This window comes from Rhinolophus sinicus, linkage group LG06 (genome assembly GCF_036562045.2).
Source record: "Rhinolophus sinicus isolate RSC01 linkage group LG06, ASM3656204v1, whole genome shotgun sequence".
NCBI lineage: Eukaryota > Metazoa > Chordata > Mammalia > Chiroptera > Rhinolophidae > Rhinolophus > Rhinolophus sinicus.
Genome location: NC_133756.1, coordinates 165,272,998 through 165,289,013, shown reverse-complemented (window position 1 = coordinate 165,289,013; position 16,016 = coordinate 165,272,998). Strand labels below are relative to the sequence as shown.

The 16,016-nt window shown below is 60.3% G+C and overlaps 1 protein-coding gene across 6 annotated transcripts; it reads left to right on the top strand.

The window, feature by feature from the left end:
* Nucleotides 1-1,807: 1,807 nt before the first annotated feature.
* On the top strand, nucleotides 1,808-15,593 carry TNNT3 (troponin T3, fast skeletal type). 6 transcript variants are annotated; one of them, XM_019718556.2, is made up of 14 exons: nucleotides 1,808-1,825; nucleotides 3,191-3,211; nucleotides 3,409-3,423; nucleotides 4,495-4,506; nucleotides 4,743-4,757; nucleotides 7,612-7,630; nucleotides 10,282-10,327; nucleotides 11,145-11,261; nucleotides 11,356-11,433; nucleotides 11,720-11,833; nucleotides 11,944-12,053; nucleotides 12,224-12,314; nucleotides 13,777-13,817; nucleotides 15,366-15,593. In XM_019718556.2, the coding sequence occupies exons 8-14, from the start codon at nucleotides 11,178-11,180 to the stop codon at nucleotides 15,418-15,420; spliced, it is 573 nt and encodes a 190-aa protein (XP_019574115.2). In that variant the 5' UTR covers nucleotides 1,808-1,825; nucleotides 3,191-3,211; nucleotides 3,409-3,423; nucleotides 4,495-4,506; nucleotides 4,743-4,757; nucleotides 7,612-7,630; nucleotides 10,282-10,327; nucleotides 11,145-11,177; the 3' UTR covers nucleotides 15,421-15,593. The 6 variants fall into 6 exon arrangements, 5 of the variants coding, with proteins under 5 accessions (XP_019574115.2, XP_019574113.2, XP_019574114.2 ...); XM_019718554.2 differs by having other exon boundaries at nucleotides 3,188-3,211; XM_019718555.2 differs by lacking the exon at nucleotides 13,777-13,817 and adding an exon at nucleotides 13,107-13,147 and having other exon boundaries at nucleotides 3,188-3,211.
* Nucleotides 15,594-16,016: the final 423 nt, after the last annotated feature.

The window sequence follows — 16,016 nt, the reverse complement described above, 5'->3', positions numbered from 1 at the left end:
TTGCTCTGGGAAAATTAACATTCTTGACTGAGGCTTCGGAAAACTGCTCCCACCTTAGCAATGCGACGTAAATGCATTTTTAGATGATGAACTTGTGTTTTTCTTATACAAAGCTCCCTGGGGGGGCATAACTATTGTCTTCAAGTGAGCTGTAATGTGTTGTCATAAACTTGGTTGTTTAAAACCCCGGCCAATGTTCTGATGCAGCTGCTCGGAACATTCCCAGGGCCCGGGCTGCTCAGGAGTGTATGGTGGTCGGCTCACCGGAAGGCGGTCCTCGAGTGTGCTGGCCCAGCGCCGGCCGCACCTGGACATGTGCAGCCAGGCCGGGGCACAGAGACGTTGACAAATTCAAGAGCACCCACGGACCCGGGAAAGCAGGCGGGAGAGCAGGACCGGGGCTAGGGGGATGGGCCTGTCCCCTCAGTTTTGCAGCTCACATGCATGGGGGGGACACACAGGGAAATAGCCGCCACCCATCCCCGTGAGCTTGGGACTCAAGTCTGCTGCCTGGTTGGGTGAGGGAGAGACAAGGAGAACAGCTTGTACAGTCTTGTGATTTTGGAAGAGGAGTCCCTAGAGGGTTATGGGGACACGCAAGGGACCCTGAGCCACCTGTAAGAGGACACAGTCCTGAAAGGAAAGCATCGGTCAGAGAAGGGAGCTTTGAGCTCACATCAGTAAGAGAGGTTCTCGTGGGGACAGTGGGGTGGGAAGACCAGGGAAGTCCAGTACACGCATTTCAGGTTGCTGGGCTCTGTAACCTAGGGGTTCCCAGGGAGCCCCCAGCTTTGCCCAAGGGCTGGTTTGAATCAGTGTCAGCAAGTCTTGTGCAGTGTCCAGAGCAACCTGGACAGGCCCCCTCGGGAATGCTGTAGAGGACATGTCTGTCCTGGGGTGGGGGGTGGACGTCATGACTTTCCAACATCCCATCCGGGCTGGAGCCAGGGCAGGAAGGGGGTGTGGGATCTGGGGCTGGGGCCTTAGAGAAAGTGAGGGGCCTCATGAGAGGCCACACCAGGCCGGGGAACCCTCCACCCCTGCCCGTGGATGTCCCCTCGCACACCCACACCCCACCCCTTCCAGCACCTCTGGTCCAAGGCAGCTCCTAACTGTGGTCTTGGTCTCCCCCTCCCCCTACAGAAACAGCCCACCACCATGTCTGACGAGGAAGTGTGAGTACCATCTGCATAGCCACCCCACCCGCCTCGGGACCCCTGGGCTGTGTTCAGAGGTTGAGGACTTGGTGTGTGTCAGAACCTGCTGAGCTGAGCGAAAGCCCCTCACCCTCTCCTCTCTCTCTCTCTCTCTCTCTCTCTCCCCCACCGCAGTGAACAGGTGGAGGGTAAGTGTCAAAGCTACGTCCTCTCTCTGCATGGCCCCTTGGGGAAGCGATCCACCGCTGGTAGACAGTATGTCTCTCCTTGGGGACCCCTGGTAGAAGTCTAGGTTTGCCCCATTTGGCAGACCCCACCCTTCTGAAAACGGGCTCCTCACTCTTACCCCTGCACCCGAGGCCTCTTCTGTCTCAAAGGTCACATCCCTGAGATGTGGTCCCACGTGAGCCTTGCCCTGCACACCACCCAGCCTGCACTGCAAGGGTCCCTGGAGGCCTACGGGCCTGGCCACTCTCCGCCATGCTCCCCTATTAAGACACGGGCATCCGGGGCCCAGACCTCTGCCCGAACGCCACTGTCGTCACCAGAGCCTCTGCGTCCTCTGGCACCAGGCGGCCTCCTTTGGGCCTGAGGACCGGCTTGGGCTGCCCTGCTAACACGTTCCTCCCCTTTCTCCCACCCCATTACAGAACAGTGCGAGGAGGAAGGTAATTGCAGCAGCCCCTGGAGTCCCCCACCCAAACCTCCCCCCTGAACTCAACCCTTCTGTCCTGCACGTTGGGGGGCCTCCGCGGGCTCTGCAGTTAACCGTCCACCTGCCTCACCACTAATTTCCATTGGCCGTCACTGCTAACCTCTCATCTCTTTATCAATTAATAGACAAACGCTCATTAATCACTCATCAATCCTCCATCCTCACCATGTCCGTGGTGATGCTGTTCGCTGGGATTTGGTCGTTAAGACTGACTCTCATTAATATCAAGTCTGGTTGTGCAGGCCCTCGCTGCCTCACAACAGCTCTGGGGCTGTCGCTCTGTCTCTGTCTGTAGCTCTTTCTAGCTCCTCTGCCTCTCTCTCTCTCCCTCTCTGTCTCTCTCTCTCCCTCTCTCCCTGTCTTTCTGTATCTCTCTCTCTCTCTCTCTGTCTCTCTGCATCTCTCTCTCTCTCTCAGCATCTTCCCCTTCCTCAGTATGTAACCTTCGGGCGTAATCTGGAGCCCCCTCCCTCAGGCCCACCTGGCGTCTGTGGGAACCTCTCGGTCGTGCCCGGGCAGTGCACCTGGGAACTATGCGGAGAGGCCGTTCTCAGGCTCGGATGGGAGGTCCTCCCAACCCCCTGGCACCCACTCAACCTTGGGAGTGCTTTCACGCACCCTTCCCAGCAGGACTCTCCTGTGAGGCGTTTCTGGGCGCTATGTTTTGAAAATATTTTGAAAACACTTGGCTCCCCTAACAACGTGAGCAAATATTTCTTTTTCTGCTGAAAAGGTGGAAAGACTCCTTCTGAGTGGGAACTGTGGTCCTGGGGAGCCAGCCCTTTCCTGGGGGAATAGTGTGGCCGGTGGGCAGGGTCCCAGCATCTGTTTCCTCCAAGACCCTCACAGCACCACCATCACCTTCGGGCCCACTCAGAAGCCGCCCTGCCCACTCGGACATTCTCCTGGGCATTGGCATTCTCTTATAGCATGTGGATTTCATCCAGTCCTCACTTCCGACACCCCCAGAACAAGACCGAGCCAGACTGTCCCATGCACAGACACCTCAGTGCTCGGGCGAGCAGCAGGCCCCGGGGCTGAGGGTTTCAGGGTCCCCCAACGCCTAGGAGGAGGCGGTACTGCAGAGGCAGGGCCCTGGCCCTTGGCCTCTGAGTGGGCGCCCCAAGCATCGCTGTGTTATGGGGTGGGCTGCTGAGGGCCACCAATGTGGGACTGGAGTTTTCCTGCTCCAACCTGGAGTGCCCACTGCCCGTTCTCAGGGTGCCAGCCTCCGTTTTCAGCCACTCCAGCATGCCCGCCTAATGACTGCCCTTTTTCCCTCTCTCCCTCCTGCTCCCTGCTGCTCCCGCCTCAGAAGAAGCTGAAGCTCAGGAAGAAGGTAAGCAGGGACCAGGACCCCGGCCCACATGACCCTCCAGCTCACCCATCCCACCAACCTTCACCCTCTCAGTGACCCTGTGAGCTCCACCCCTCCGCTCTGTCATGACCCCCATCCCTACGGACGTGCAGTGTGCTCCTGGTCTGACCTTCTCTCTCTCCCCCTGCCGCCCGCACCCGGCACCCCTCCGCCTGCAGAAGTCCATGAGGAAGGTATGAACACACAGGACTTCTGGTCCCCATGTGGGGCCCAAGTTCTGGCTGGAGCCCACGCAGGGGTTGGGGAGAGAGCCAGGACCCATCGAGGCGCCAGCCAGCCAAGGGGCCCCCACATGTGGCTCCAAAATAACCCACTAACCATGATCAGTGCTTGACCAATTGGGGGGATCCCGAGAACTGCGCACTCCCCGACATGGGCTGTGCTGTGTAGAGGTCATCCCCAGCAGTAGGAGACTGCTGGACCAGATGCAGGGTGGCCTGGACCCTCCATCCCTTAAATGAACCCTTGGCCCTAGGCTGGGTAACTGAGAGCCCACGTGGCGTCTCACCCCTCAGCCAGGTCAGGGCCCCAGACAAGTTCCCAGGTGAGCAGAGGGAAACAGAGGGTAACCCCTGCAGCCTGGCCTTGGGGCGAGGGCTGCACCCCCAGCCCAGGCCCGTCAGCCCCTAGCAGGGCCCCTGTCACTCCCTGGCCACCCCTCCAACCTGCCCCAGTGGGCCTCCTCCTTGGGATATGAGTGGACAAAGCAGCTGAGGCCTTGTGCCCTATGTCCACACACCCTCAGAGGCTGGGAAAGAAAGGGGCATCAGTGCCCCTCTCTCCAGGGGGCAGGAAGCTGGTGTCCTCTAGGCACGCTGCCCTGGGCTGCAGGCCTTGCCCTTGCTGGGGGTGCTGAGCTACCCCCAGCCACAACCCCGAGCATGGGCTTCTGCGTCCTCAAGTGGAAGTCCTTCCAGGGGCCTGAGGACAGGCGGGAACCCCAATGTCCCCATGGCCAAAGCAGTGTTGTCCCAACAAAAGCAAGAGCCAGAGGTCGAAACTCTGCCTTTGAGCCCTGGTTTCCCCGTCTTTGAGGTGAGGACAGGATTGGGGTGTGACGGCACCCCAGGGCCAACACTGACCATGTCCTGCTCGCTTCCCGCATGCTCCCCCCCCTCGGCCTTGGCCACCACTGACCCTCCTGAGTGGCGACCGGCTGTGTACATTAACCTCGGATCCTTTCTCCTTTGACCTCTGACCTGTGACCTTGCCTCTTGTTCTATGGCCCTCCTCACCCCTCGAAGCTCCTGAACCAGGTATGTGCCATGACGTCAGTCCCATGTGGCGTGTGTGCACCCACGTGGCCGTGCGTGAGGGGAGTAGGCGCCTGGCCCAGAAGGAACAAGAGGCCATGTAACCTACTCACAGCGTGGCTGTTTGACCCAACCTCCTGTTGCCTGTCTGCCCCCTCCCCACCCCTGCCCTTGTCGCTGCCCCAAGGTCACAGCTGATTCTCTTCCCTCTCTCTCCCCACACGGTGCTGCTTCCACAGAGGAGGTCCAAGAAGGTACATTCTCCCCACAAGGCGGGAGCCCTGCCTCATCCTCCAGTCCTCTCTTCCCCGCTCCCTCCCTGCCTGCATGACTGTCAGAGTGGGGCCAGGTTGCGCCTGGAGTGCTGGCTCAGGCAAGGCTTGCTGACGGGGTGCAGGCTTCCTCCTGGCCTCCCTGGCAGACAGCAGTCAGGGCTGGGGGACTGAGGCGCTTCCTCGCCACCAGCAGGAAGGTGGGGGCAGCCATCCTCCAGGTCAAGCTGAGAACAGGTCCCGAGAGGGGTGCAGGCCTTGGGAGGACGGCTCTGGGGTCCACTGGGACCCTCTGGATCCAGCAGAATGGAGTGGAGGAAGGGCAGAGAAGGAGAAAGAGGACCTGTGCTTACACCCTGCAAAACAGAGGGCAAGTGGGGAGAGGTGAGGCTGGCAGGAGGGCAGGCGGCGGAGTGAGGCGGAGCGTAAAGTCAGGCTGAGCCCCAGACCACCAGGGGCCTTGAGTGCAAAAAGGCAAGCAGTCAGGTCCCAGTGACCCACCCAGCGCCTGGGTCTGGGCCAGCTGGGCCCAGGAGTGAGGAGCCCCTGCTAGGCCCGCCCTCCCACCAGCAGCTGTGGGTAGGGGAGCTGCAGGCTCTAGTCAGGGGGCGCCTCAGTGAGGCTTCAAGAGGCCTCCCAGTTGGGCTCGAACCCCGAGCACGTCCTCAAAGCTGTCTTTCCTTCCCTAGCCTCAGAGGGACATTAAGTGGTGGCCGAGCAGGCAGAAAATGTCCAGGGAATAGGCCTGTAGGGGCTGCAACGTCACCAGGTCACCTGAACCAGCCCCAAAGCAGATAGACAGACAGACAGGAGGTGGGGTTTCCAGGCCGTCTGCGGGGGGCTTAGCTGCATGGCGGCTCTTCCCTCCAGCTCTTGGTCAGGCCCCCAGCCTCCCAGACCCCCGGGCCCAGCCAGGCCCCCGCAGAAGGCCAGGCCCCAGCAGCCCATTTCCTTCCCTCACCAAGCCCTGCCTCCCACCCCTTGACCAGCCTTCTGTTCCCCAAACACCCTCGCCCCAGGGTGCTGGCTGATGGTGACGTCAGGCCCACCTGCAAAGGGCCATGTGCCAGCTCCTAAGCAACCCCAGTGAGGCACAGCTCCGGGGACTCTAGGGGAGGGTCTGCAAAGCGCACACACAGGCCAGGGCCTGGTGAGGCCGGAACCCCACCCCTCCCCCGACAGGTCTGCTGGCCACAGGCAGGAGCAGAGGAAGGAGCACACGTGGTCAAGGACGGCTTCTCAGCTGGGCCTTCCTGCTCTGTCAGCACCACCAAAGGGCCCAGAGCAGCGACTGGGGGCTGGGTCAGATGCTGCCAGACCAGCTACAGACCCCAGCTACGGCCAGGATAGCCAGGACCTCCCCAGGGCCCTGGGGGTGGGGCTGATGAAGGGAAGCAGCCCCTACGTGTGGGCGGCCAGGTCCACCCAGGCAGCTGGGGGTCTCGTGTAGGGTCTGCAGGCTCCAGCCTGGACAACCAGCCACCTGCCACAGGGCAGGCCCTGGAGGTGACCCAGAGGTGGGAGGGAAGAGAAGCCTCTTCCAGGTCAGGGGCAGGCTCCCTAGGGAGGCAGGGAGAGCAGGCCTGGGCCCCTCGGGCCCCTGGGGGGAATAGTGGAGAGCTGGCTAGGCCTGAGGGCTCCCTTGGCTCCCTTGGGCTCAAACCAGCAAGGCTTCTGCGGGCGCGAGGCACCAACAGGCTAGCTTCACCTCATTGTTCTGGACCTGCTGGGTTTCAACCCAACCAGACCCAGGAGTCAGGCCCCCACAACGATCCACCCCCAGCTCCAAGGCTACCATGTCGGGGAGGATCTCAGCTTTCCAACGTGGGCCCCTTCAGCCTCCGTGGAAAGACTCAGAGAAGCCAGCAGCCAGCACCCTCAGGCCGCGAAGGCCTCCACTCCCTGCCAGGCCTCCCGGGTGGGTGGGGGTCTCTGGGCCACCCACAGCATGGCCGCACCCAGCTCCTGCACCCACGCCCCAAACAGTCATTCTCTGACCCCCACTGGGGACACTAACGGGGTCCAGGCCAACGTGCCCATGGGGACGAGGGTCCAGGAGCTGCTCCATGCCCGCGCCGCAGCTCGCACGGACGCTCCCCGCAGCCTCGCCGGCTTTTCTCTTGCATGTATGCTTATGCCCAGAAGAAGCCGCAGAGGAAGAACGGGAGGAAGAGGAAGGTAAGGGCCGCGTCCCAGGCTTCGGTGACCCTGAGAGGGACAGGACCTGCCCGCCAGCCTGGCGTCTGTCTTGCTGGCTCTCCAGCCATCTCCCTCCCTCCGAGGGCCAGGCCAGGCTGCTTCGCATGGGCTACCGCCATGGGCTCCACAGCGGGGTCTTGCAGGCGCTGTCGCCCGCTGAGCTTCTGCCCAGCACGGAGGTGGGGTGGTCGGTGGGAGGGCCAGCAGACTAGGAGCCTGGCTAGGGGCATGCTTCCTCCCCTCCTCACCCGTCTTCACCCCCTCCCATCGGACCACCTCCTCCTTCGCCTGGCCTCTCCCTTCATTCTCTCCGGCCTCTCTTGCCTTCCCTCATCTCCATTCCTTCCTTCTTCCTTTCAGCCGTCTCCCTCCCCACATCCTGGTTCTCCACCCCAAGCTCTCCTTGGAGTCCACAGGGACTTTTGCTGGCCCTTAGTGGGGACAAGACTCTCTTGTCCTGGTGGGTCAGGTGGGTGGGTGGTGGGCTCAGCGGAAGAAGAACAGGCAGCCCTACAGGCCTGAGCCCAGCAAGCGCCCAGCTAGGTGATCCCCAGGGGCCCGTGGTCAGGAATGGGCCCCAGTCTCATGTGGCCTCTCTCTCCCCTCTTTCCATGCCTGCCGTCACTGTGGTGATCAGAGGAGAAGCCAAGACCCAAGTGAGTACAGGGCGCGGGCAGACTGAACCCGGGTGGGCCACGCCTGGAGGGAAACTGTGCTGGCTGGATGCGGGCCACGTCACCCACCGGGGCTGGGGCCCGGCTGGCCCCAGGGGAAGACAGACATTTAAGCTCTGTGGGGGCCGAGTTGGCACCTAAAACCCTGAGAGAAGCTGGTCACTTCTTTCTTTGCCCCTCAACTTGGAGTTTACAATTCTACGTATCTGATGAGGGTGATTTGGGAGGGTGAGATTACTTGGGGCAGCCCCTTTTGTCCCCCATAGGTGGGGGCCAGACTCCTCCATGGAGAGCAGAGGTGGACTGGGGAGGGGGTGGCAGCAGGCTGTGGCTCTGGCCTGGGCCACCCAGTGTAGGCAAGAAGGACTTCCTGTAGGAGAAGGCTATGGGCCAAGGAAGCAGGGGCACAGTAGTTGGGGGAGAAACACAGAGGGGGTCCCCATGGAGCTCTCCTTGCCCTCTTTGGACCCCGCCATGCCACGCCGTGCTGTGGGTCTCACAAGGCCCCAGATGTGCAACAGACACGAAAGCAGGGTGGGTGGGAGGGAGGGCCTTGCCCCTGAAACCCACTTCAGAACAACACCTAGCCCAGACCCATCCCCCTTCCCCCGACCTTTCACTGCCCTGGGGCCTCTGAGCCCCTGGGAAACATCATCCTGGTTGGGAGGGTCTTTCCCACATTTCACCCACTTGTGAGTATTTCAGAGATTTGGTTTCAAGCCAGAGCTTTGTAGCGGTTCAGCTCTTTTATCCCCGTGCATATTCGTGCCTGCGTTTGCTCGCATGAGATGGGACATGGGACTTGAGTCCTGGCACCGCCAGGCTCCCCGCAGGGGGAGGTGTGAGGGGCTCCCAGCAGAAGACTGAGAGCACGTGAAGCACACAGCCAGCACGTTTCCATCCGTTGCACTTTATTTTTCAGCAATTTTAAATAAAGCTGCCGGATCCCAAGATATTTTCTAGTTTTAAAAAAATGTTTGTGTTTTCATTATGAAAATAAAACACCTCATTAAAGAAAATTTGGAAAATACATAAAAGTCCAATGAAGAAAAAAAAATCATCTATAACTCCCACCCAGCCAGCCAGACTGCGGAAAAGAGGAGAAAGAAAAAAAAAGGCTTATTTCTTCCTACTCTTTTTCCATGCGTCGGGCTTGGAAAAAAAGATTTAAACTCTGAGCTGTTTTTCAAACACTGTACTGTCTATACAACCTTGAATTCTGCTTTTTTTAAAATGTAGCACTATTCATAAGTATTTTTCCATGTTTTTACATAGTCTTCTTAAATATTTTGAATGGCCACATAATATTCCATCAATTGGACAAACCATAATTTTCCTAACCATTCCCCCAGTGCAGGAGGTTCAGGCTTTCCCCAATATTTTACTATCATAAATAACGCTGGGTGGAAAGCATTTTCTGTCTTTTGGGTTATTTCCCTAGGCCACATTCCCAGAACTGGAATTAATGGGTCAGAGTATGAACGCTCTTAAGGCTTTTGACATCCCTGCCAAATGGCTTTCCACGAGGGGCTTGCCAGCGCGGTCTCCTACGTGGACGTGAGCGGGTCTGCGCCCCACACCGCTGGACCCAAGGAGCCACTGATGGATGGGAAAGGGCCTCTCAGGGCTGTTTCCGTTGCATTCCTTTGATTACTGCAGGAAAACCTTCCCCTGTTTGTTAACTGGTGCTCTTTCTTCTTTGAGAATCGTGGCTTATGCCCTCTGCCCATCCATCTAACACAGACAGCCCTATGTTTTCTTAATCATCCGTTTGCATAACGATATAAGTCTTCTCTGTATTTGCTGAAAATATTTTTCTAGTCTGGGTTTCCCCCTCCCCTTTTCAATTTTTGCCTTTTTTCACATACATAAGTTTTTCATTTGCATGGAATCATCTGGCCATCTTTTCCTCAGCGGGACCTCTGAGCTTAGAAAATCCTTTCCCGGTCCAGCAGTTTGATCGATATTCAGTTCCACTTTCTTCTATGGCTTGTTTTAAAAAATTGTTGTTGTCGTTTTAACTCTTTGCTCCATCTGGAATGCATTGGGGGAAGGAGCAAGACTCATGGCTCCTTACAGCCGGGGCTGGGGCTGGGGCGGGGGCGGGGGCGGGGTGGGGTGGGGGTGGGGGCTCCTTTCTTCTTCAAACTGCTTTCTGCCTAGTCCCCCTTTTGGGTCCCCAGAAAGAAAGATTAAAGAGGGGCCACAGAAACACAAAGGGGTGAGACAGGCATTCCTGACCACAGAAGCCAATGCCCTCCCCACCCCAACTCCGGAGGACCTGCGGTGACCACCCTGCCTCCTTGCCTGACCCAGTGGCATCTGTTTATTTGTTTGAGAAAGAAACTGAGGGTGCCTTTCCTGGACAGTTGGGGGTGAAACAGCCCTCGATGTCCAGAACCTGGCAAAACAGAGGGACAGAAAGAGGTTGAAATCTTCTTGAAGGGGGTCAAGCCACCCTGGGGACAGTGGGTTATTCATCTGATAAGAACAAGGGTCAGGCAATGTGCCGAGCCAGGTGCCAGGGCGAGAAGAGTGGAGGGTCAGCCTGGGGCCAGGCCACGTTGGGTCAGACCAACTGTCCTTGTGGGCGCCCACTTGTCCCTGCTCATGAGCTTCTCTCTCCTCTTCAGACTCACTGCGCCTAAGATCCCAGAAGGGGAGAAAGTAGACTTCGATGTAAGTTTCTGGAACCCAATCAACTCACCCGCCACCCCCAACCCCAGTCGTCAGCCTCCAGGCCCAAGAAGATCGTCTCTCCAGCAGTCACTGCTAGGCCTTCCTGGTCCCAGGCAATTTTGCTTTCATTTATTCATGGACTGGAGGAAACTTTCCAGCGATAGACATCTCCCCCCACCATTCTTCTCTCCTCCATCCATCCATTCATCTAGTCACCAGGCCATGCACTCACCCATTCCTCCACCTCTCCACCCATCCATCAACCCACCCACCCACCCACCCATCCATCACCCATCCATCGTCCCTCTCTTCCTCTTCCATCCTCCCTCCACCCACCCATTTCATCCATCATCATCCATCCATCTGCCCATATTCATCCTTCCATCCACTCGTCCATCCATCCTTATCTTTGCCTATTCTTTTGTCCCTCATCCACTCACCCGCCCATCCATGTGTCTCTTCAACAAACCACTGGCTCACTAGTTTCCCCTCTGCCTGGTCCATGCAGGACACATCTGAGGACGGTGCCAGGGCTTAGTCAGCGTTAGTCCATCGGGGTAGGTGGAGGGGTTCTGAGGACCTCACAGCTATGCCGGGCCTGGACTCAGCCATGGCGGGGTCGGCACTGTCCCTGCCCTGTGGCTCAGGAATCTGCCAGCTCTGAGCCCCCAGCAGGGCAGGGCCATGGGGCTGTGGCGAGGGCAGAGCTCCCTTGCTGCTCCCAGCTTTCGAGGACTCAGGGCTTCTCTGCTGGGGCATGGGTGGCCGAGCTCCGAGCTGCGGGACGAGGGGTGTGACGGGCGTGTCCCACCCACAGGACATCCAGAAGAAGCGCCAGAACAAGGACCTCATGGAGCTGCAGGCGCTCATCGACAGCCACTTTGAGGCCCGGAAGAAAGAGGAAGAGGAGCTGATTGCGCTCAAGGAGAGGATCGTGAGTGGGGCCAGTCCCGGGGGCGGGGGCTGCTGGGCCCGCTCGGAGGGGCCAGGGTTGGCCGGGCTCAGCTGATGGGCTCCTCTGGCTGCAGGAGAAGCGCCGAGCGGAGAGGGCTGAACAGCAGAGGATCCGGGCAGAGAAGGAGCGCGAGCGCCAGAACAGGCTGGCGGTGAGGCCGGGCGCCCCTCCTCCACCCGCACCCTGAGCCGCTGACCGCGGGCTGGAGAAACGCCAGGGTCTCTGTCCTTTCTTCTCCTGAGGTTCCCCCGACATTGGCCAGTGACCGCAGCCACAGGCTAAGTGTCCTTTGCCCTGCAGAATCCCTGTGGGAGGGCATACCCTGATCAGGGCCTGGAGCTTCTAGAAAGTTCCAAGCCAGGGCAAAGTGTGGAAGCCTGCCCGGAGAGGGCAGCCCTGGCCCAGCCCTCAAGGTCGTGGGGGTGGGGTCTCCACAGGAGGAGAAAGCCCGGAGGGAGGAGGAAGATGCCAAGAGGAGAGCTGAGGACGACCTCAAGAAGAAGAAGGCTCTGTCCTCCATGGGCGCGACCTACAGCAGCTACCTGGCCAAGGTGAGTGCAGGGGTGCAGGGCCGGGGCCGCCGCCACCCGCCTGCGGGCTGGGCAGTGCACAGGGCAGCGTTCCCCACCCGAGGTCAGGCCCCTCCGCTCTGTCCCACCAGGCCGACCAGAAGAGAGGCAAGAAGCAGACGGCCCGGGAAATGAAGAAGAAGATTCTGGCTGAGAGGCGCAAGCCCCTCAACATTGACCATCTCAGTGAAGACAAGCTGAGGTGAGGGGGGCACTGTGGCCCAGACCAGGGGTCCTGGTGGCAGAGGCCTCCCTGAAACCACCAGCCTTGGGGTTTCTGTGAGGCCACTGGGGCCGGAGGAGGACAACGGGTGGCCTGGGCCCTGCCTTCCAGGGCTTATCTGGCCACGCCTGACCTTTGCCACTCCCCAGGGACAAGGCCAAGGAGCTGTGGGACACCCTGTACCAACTGGAGACCGAGAAGTTTGAGTTTGGGGAGAAGCTGAAACGCCAGAAATACGACGTGAGTGCAGGCGCCTGTGGGCCTCGGGCCCCTGGATCTCACCTGCCACCCACCTGCCTGAGTCCCCACGGACCTGGCCCCTGAGAAACTGATACAGGCTGTCCCCACACACGGACCCTGGTCTCCTGCTCCCCCAGGTGTCCTCCGTGCTCTGGGCAATCAGCCGCTGCTCTGAGTGTCACGTGAAGGAGCAGCGGACAGAGGTGTCGGGTCCAGTTTCTGAATCGCCTGGGGCTTGTAGAAAGTCCCCAGGGCAGCATTATGTCCCTCTGGCACTGGGGTGTCCTCTTCCTACAGCCTTCTCTGCAACCCCAAGTCCCGGACACACTGCCACCAAGATATCTGTTTCCTCAGAGCCCCTAGGGGTGTCACGCACCCCACCGGGCAGCTGGGACTGGAGGGCGCAGACGGTGCCCCTCTGGAGGGTGGCCGAGTCCTCTGACAGGGGCTCATGACTCAGAGCAGAAGCCTGTGCAGACGCTGCCCCCGAGTCCGCGTGGGGACGACAATCATTCCCCTTGCTGGCCGCCCCAGGAGCACACACTTCCTGCAAGCATGGAGGGTCCAGGCTTGGGGCACAGCACTGTCCTCTCTCAGTGGTCCCCTGGGAGGGCTGGCCTGTAGAAGTGGGCTGCACCGTGCGGAGCCAGACCGGCTCCACTGCCTCCTGGCACAGGCACACTCATGTGCTGCCCACAGAGAGGGTCCCCGGGGACTGGAGGAACCACGAGGTCCCGGCCTGGCCGGGGCCTCAGCCACCCACCCAGCCCGGTAACCATTTGGCCTTTCCAGATCATGAACATCCGGGCCAGAGTGGAGATGCTGGCCAAGTTGTAAGTAGCCGGGTCCAGCCTGGACCAGGCTCATGGTGTGCAGTGCACGGTGAACCTCTCGCATGGCAGAACCCAGGGTCGTAGAGGATGTTGGTGGCAGTGGGCATGGCGATGACGGAGGCCTTCCCCTCCTCCTGCCCCTGCCTCCTCCCTCCTGCCTGCAACCAAGTGGCTTCTGAGACTGGCCTGCTGTCCTTTGCAGCAGGCGGGAAGGGCCTTGCCTTTCCCTGAGCCTCCCCCCTGGGCAGTCAGGAGGAGGGAACAGCTGGGGCAAGGAGACGGTGGCTCTGAACTCAGCGGGCAGAGCCTCTCCTCCCGACCCATGCCCCCTGCCCCACATCCCCTCGCAGGCGGGAAGGTAAGTGGCGGGCTCCGGAGCTGCTGTGTGTCTAGCCCAGGTCTCCAGGGCACGCCACCAACAGTAAGTCAGAGATACAAGCCTGAGGGCTAATGGACAGTGTGCTCCAGCCAGAGGAGGCAGGACACAGTAAGGGAGTGAGTGGCCCTCGTGTGGCACCAAGGCCTTGCCAGGGCCACTGGAGGAGGCCTGCGGTGAGGAAGGGTGTGTGCGCCCACGCCCTGCCTGGCCCGATGAGGACGTCACGGTAAGTCGTCCGTGTTGTTCACAGATCACCAACCTCAGGAGCCGTATTGACCAGGCCCAGAAGCAGTGAGTAGCCCTGCCAATCCCTTGCTCTGCACCAGGCACATGGCCCTTGGGGACGGCTGCCACTGCCCCACCCAGGGCCCGGCGATTTAAGCCAGTCCCAGTGGCAGCCGTCCCTCAGCAGAGCAGTGACAAGACTAACCGAGGTGGCCCCTGGAGCCAGCATGTGCAGGCCCTGCCCTGAGCCCAGGAGGACGGCAGCTTGGAGAGGGGCCAACAGGAGGTGTGGGTGGTTCTGGGCAGCCTTCAGAGGGCCTGGAAAGCCAGCTTGGGCTCCAGGACGTCCTGGTAGCATGTCACTTCAAAGGTGACATGGGACAGGGAATGAGGAGACCTGCACTTGTCACCAGTCCCTCTGCGACCCCGGTTCTTCGGGATGGTGAACCTGTCTGTCCAATTGGCCCAGGTTCCAGGGAATCCATGGCAACAGCTGCTAGAGAGGCCCAGAAGGCTGTGGCAGCTCCCTTTGGTTGGGGCCTGTGCTCGGCTGTCTCGCTTCTGGGGTTTTATCTCCAAGCTTGGGCTGAGCCAGCCACACTCTAGGGACTGCAGTGTGCCCAGGATGGCTTGGAGTTGGGAGGTTTAAGGAGGTGTTTCTCTGCCTCCTTGCTGCTCCCAGGGATGGGCTCTTCCTCCCTGGAGGCTGGAGAAGGTGACACCCCTCCTCCCTGGCTCTGTTGTATGGGGCAGGGGTGATGCAGGTCCCTGAGAGTGGGCCATTTGGCAAGGTGTGCATGTGTGTATGTGTGTGTGCGTGTGTGTGTGCATGTGTATGCATGCATGGAAGAGCCCTCAGGCTGGCTTCTGCAGGACATGGGCCATAGGCCACCATTGCCAGGCCTTCTCCTGAAGTCAGCCTTGGCTCTCTCCAGCCAGCTGTCCACAAAGGCCAGCCTCAGGGCTCACACAGTGTGGCTCTCCCACCCATCTCACCTAACCCAGCACCCAGCTCACTGGCGTGCAAAGGGCCTCAGACAGAAGGGGCAGACTCCTGAGGACCGCCACCCCCAGGTGGTGACCTCCTGTCCCCAAGGTCCCGCTCTAGCTGGTGGCCAAGGGGCTGAGACTCTGGAATGAGACACGGGCCTCACAGGTCCCGAGTTCATCAGGCCTGAACTGGCAACCCAGAGTGATGGACCAGAATAGCCCACTTCTCCAGGCTCCTGGGCCCAGGAGGCTGTGACCCAGGGGGCACACTATGCCCTGGCCAAAGTCACTGGGGAGATGAAAGCCATGTGGAGAGACAGCTTCCAGGGCGGGCCTCGTGTCAGCCTTAAGTGGGGTCCCTGTCCTAACCACACTAACCGCCTCAGGACAAGGCCGCCCAGGGCCAGCAGGGCCAGGCACAGGTGAGTCGCTGCTGCTTGGACAAATGGACAGAGCGAGGAGTGTGTGCCGGGGGTTTTGGGGGCCAGGCCGGGCCCATCGCCCTGCTAGCAGCCTGGGTGGGCAGAGCTGTCAGGACCGGGGGTCCGCCGGGGGCTGGGGAGGGGCCTCGGCCAGGGTCCAGGACACCCTGACACTCAGCACCAACTTGCTTCCCGTTTGCAGCAGCAAGAAGGCTGGGGCCGGGGCCAAGGGCAAAGTCGGCGGGCGCTGGAAGTAAAGCAGCTGGAAAGGCCCCCCGAGGCAGAGACCCTGGGCACGTGCAGCCCACATGCTGGTGTCTGGCCCCCAGGCCTGGGGGCAGAGGGCCCACTCCGGAGAACCCCTCACATCTCTGTCCTCAATGCCCCTACCCCCTGGGGTCTGTGAATAAAGCTATCAGACTCCCCTCTACCAGCTGTGTGCTGGCTCATGGATAGGGGTCTTGAAGGGGGGGGTTTGAGGAGGGACTGAGCCAGAGGGCAGGGAGGGCAGAAGCATTGGGGGCCCAAGAGACACTGGGTGCTCTTCTCAAGAGGCCACCAGGCTGTGGCTCGACTCTGCCTCAGGGGCTGGGGCCAGGACACCCCACCCAGCCCTGCCAGTGGCTTCTGCCCCTAGAAGCCCCCTCAGTCACTGCCCCTGAGGCCCATATGGCCCTCTTTTCCACCGCAGCTGGGGTCTTTGCTCCCCATGGGAAGCCCCCCCCTTTGCTGCCTGGGTCAGCTCTGAAACCGGTTTGGGGCAGACGTGCTTTGCTTTGGAGGGAGTCTGGGAGGAGGGGCCCCCGCTCACAGTGGGAGTCTTCACAAAGTTCCCCCAGAAATGCAGGAGCAG